The 2,807-nt window shown below is 32.8% G+C and overlaps 1 protein-coding gene across 1 annotated transcript; it reads right to left on the bottom strand.

The window, feature by feature from the left end:
* Positions 1 to 1,051: 1,051 nt before the first annotated feature.
* On the bottom strand, positions 1,052 to 1,537 carry LOC137646401 (general transcription factor II-I repeat domain-containing protein 2B-like). Its single transcript, XM_068379501.1, has one exon. The coding sequence runs from the start codon at positions 1,535 to 1,537 to the stop codon at positions 1,052 to 1,054; it is 486 nt and encodes a 161-aa protein (XP_068235602.1).
* Positions 1,538 to 2,807: the final 1,270 nt, after the last annotated feature.

Here is a 2,807-nt window from a genome sequence, read left to right as displayed (position 1 = left end):
ATAATGGAAAATTTGACAAAATATCAATATTAAATTTAGTTATTCACTTTTGCTCGGTCAAGGTCGAGGAAAAGGTCTTATTATTATTATTATTATTATCATTATTATTATTATTATTATTATTATTATTATTATTATTATTATTATTATTATTATTACTTGATAAGCTACAATCCTAGTTGGAAAAGCAGGATTCTAATAGATCTGTGAGGAGAGGAAACAAGGAAAAATAAAATATTTCAAGAACAGTAACATTAAAATAAATATTTCATATATAAACTAAAAAAACTTTAATATAACCAGAGAAAGAGAAATTAGATAGAAAAGTGTGCCCGAGTGCACCCTCAAGCAAGACATCTATAATCCAAGACAGTGGAAGACCTAAGTACAGAGGCTATGGTACTATCCAACACGAGAGAACAATGGTTTGATTTTCGAGTGTCCTCCTACAAGAGCTGCTTACCATAGCTAAAGAGTCTCTTCTACTCTTACCAAGAGGAAAGTAGTCATTGGACAATCACAGTGCAGTACCTAACCCCTTGGGTGAAGAAGAATTGTTTGGTAATCTCAGTGTTGTCAAGTGTATATGGGCAGAGGAAAATCTGTAAAGAATAGGCCAGAGTCAGGGGTGGGGAACCTTTTTGTGCATGAAGGCCATTTTATAATTCATCATCCCTCATAAAGGCCGCATAGAAATTTTGTAAAGTTATTTAATCGCTTCAGTAATTTATTAGTAATCTAATGAAAAAGATAGGTTTATAGAAAACGAAAATATAATATTTTAAATATTTTTATTTAAGTATGTACTTTTTATACAAGTAATATGTAAATGAATAATATCGAAAACATAGAATTTTCAAATATTTCATTTATGTAAAAAATTTTCAAAGTAATAAGGAAATTATTTCAATTAAGAAAGAAGGTTTTTTTGTATTCAGTGAACAAGTAAAGGAATAATATCATGAAATTATATCATATAAGCATCGAGGATGTGAAATTTTTCAAATATTCAATATACAGTTAGCAAGCATGTACATTTTTCATATACATATTAATGATTTCTTTGGGTTTGCTTCTTTTGAGGAAGCATTTTGATATCAGGCTCTAGCATAGTGGTTCTTAGTCTCAAGTAGTCCTCCAAATGCTCATCTGTCAACTGAGTTTTCAGTGAATTCTTGATTTGCGCCAAGTACGAAAATGTGGGTTCACAACAGTATGTTGAAGAAAAACAGGAAATCAATCGTCGTGCATGTTTATGAAGACGAGGATATTCAATCGCGTTTTCCCTAATTTCCACGGGGTTTTCTCTCTTGTCGAAACGAGACTTCAGGATATTATCCTCAGACATTTTAATAAGCTCCATTTGTAACTCTTCAGGAGCCTCTGAAACATCAACTATGTGAGGTTGAAAAGCACGTTTCAGTGTGATGCTATGCTTTTCAAAATCATTGAATCTTTTATTGTATTCTTCTATCAATGTGTCTAAAACAGACTCATATTCTTTAAAATGTCCATAGATATCCTCAGTTCCACTCATTACTCTCGTAAGCTAGGGAAAGTGTTCTTCTGAAAGTTTTGATTGAGCCAAAAGGGACTTGAAATGCAACAGTTTCTTTCTAAATGCCTGAATTTTTTGCTACATGTCATATACATTTATTTTTGCCTTGCAGTTGATTATTTAACTCATTTTGTTTTGACATCACATCACATAAAAAGGCAACATCTCTGTAAAAACTGGGATCTGATAAATAACAATACTTGTTGTTTTCTTTTAAAAAGTCAATAATTTGCCTTCGTGAAGACAAAATTTTGATCAATACTTTCCTTTGCGACAACCAGCGTACTTTTGAGTGATATGGCAAATCTACACTAATTACTTCGTCATCCATCATCAGCCTGCTTCGGAATTGACGATGCTTTGAGGCATTCCCTCGAAAATAGTTAATAATGCTTATAACATTTTGCTAAGCGTCATTTAAAGTTACAGATTTTGCACATAGATTTCGCTGTTGTAAAATACAAAGAAAAGAAATCAGTGCATTTGGTTCTTTGATTTCTCCTTCATTTTTAGCCATCATAGCAGTAGCACCATCCGTGCACACACTTACCAAATTTGCCAAACTCAGTCCTATTTTATGGTATTGTTCTTTGAAGTTGTTAAAAATATCTATGCCCCGTGTCCTTCCTTTAAGGGTGCCTAAAGCAAGCAATTCTTCATATAATTGAAAATCATCTGTTATAGCACGAATAAAATACAATACTTGTGCTGAATCCGTGGAATCTGTTGATTCATCCTAAGCTACTGAGTAATATATATTCTCTTTTTCTGTTACATTTTTTATTGTTCTGTTACATTACAGGCCAATTCATGCTGGCGATCTGTATTAGTCCTTGAAAGAGGCACCTCTTTATACATATTAACTTTATCGGGATCTATACACCCTACCACTTCTAAAGAGTTCTGCATCACTGAATGGCTTACTTTTTTTCCAAGCAAATATGCAACTTTATAGCTTGCTTCTGTCGTAGCATTCCCTTGATGTAACATAGACTGGAATAATTGTCTTTGCTTCTGTTTACTATCTTTCAGTTTCTGCAGCGCTATCTTTTGAGGGTCACCCTTTAATTTGGCATATTTATTGTCTTTGTGAAGAGCCTAGTTTTTGCTGTGCATTGATTTTTTTAACCGTTACAATTGCAGTATCATTAAGCAAGCAAGACATTTGCCCGCAGTATTCACTAAAAAATATTGCAGTTCCCATTCTTCATTAAAGATCCTGTTTTCTTCTTTCAAAGTCCGTTTGAAC

Source organism: Palaemon carinicauda, chromosome 9, assembly GCF_036898095.1.
Source record: "Palaemon carinicauda isolate YSFRI2023 chromosome 9, ASM3689809v2, whole genome shotgun sequence".
Classification (NCBI taxonomy): Eukaryota; Metazoa; Arthropoda; class Malacostraca; order Decapoda; family Palaemonidae; genus Palaemon; species Palaemon carinicauda.
Note: the sequence above shows the minus strand (reverse complement) of the source record. Positions and strands in the feature narration are given on the sequence as shown.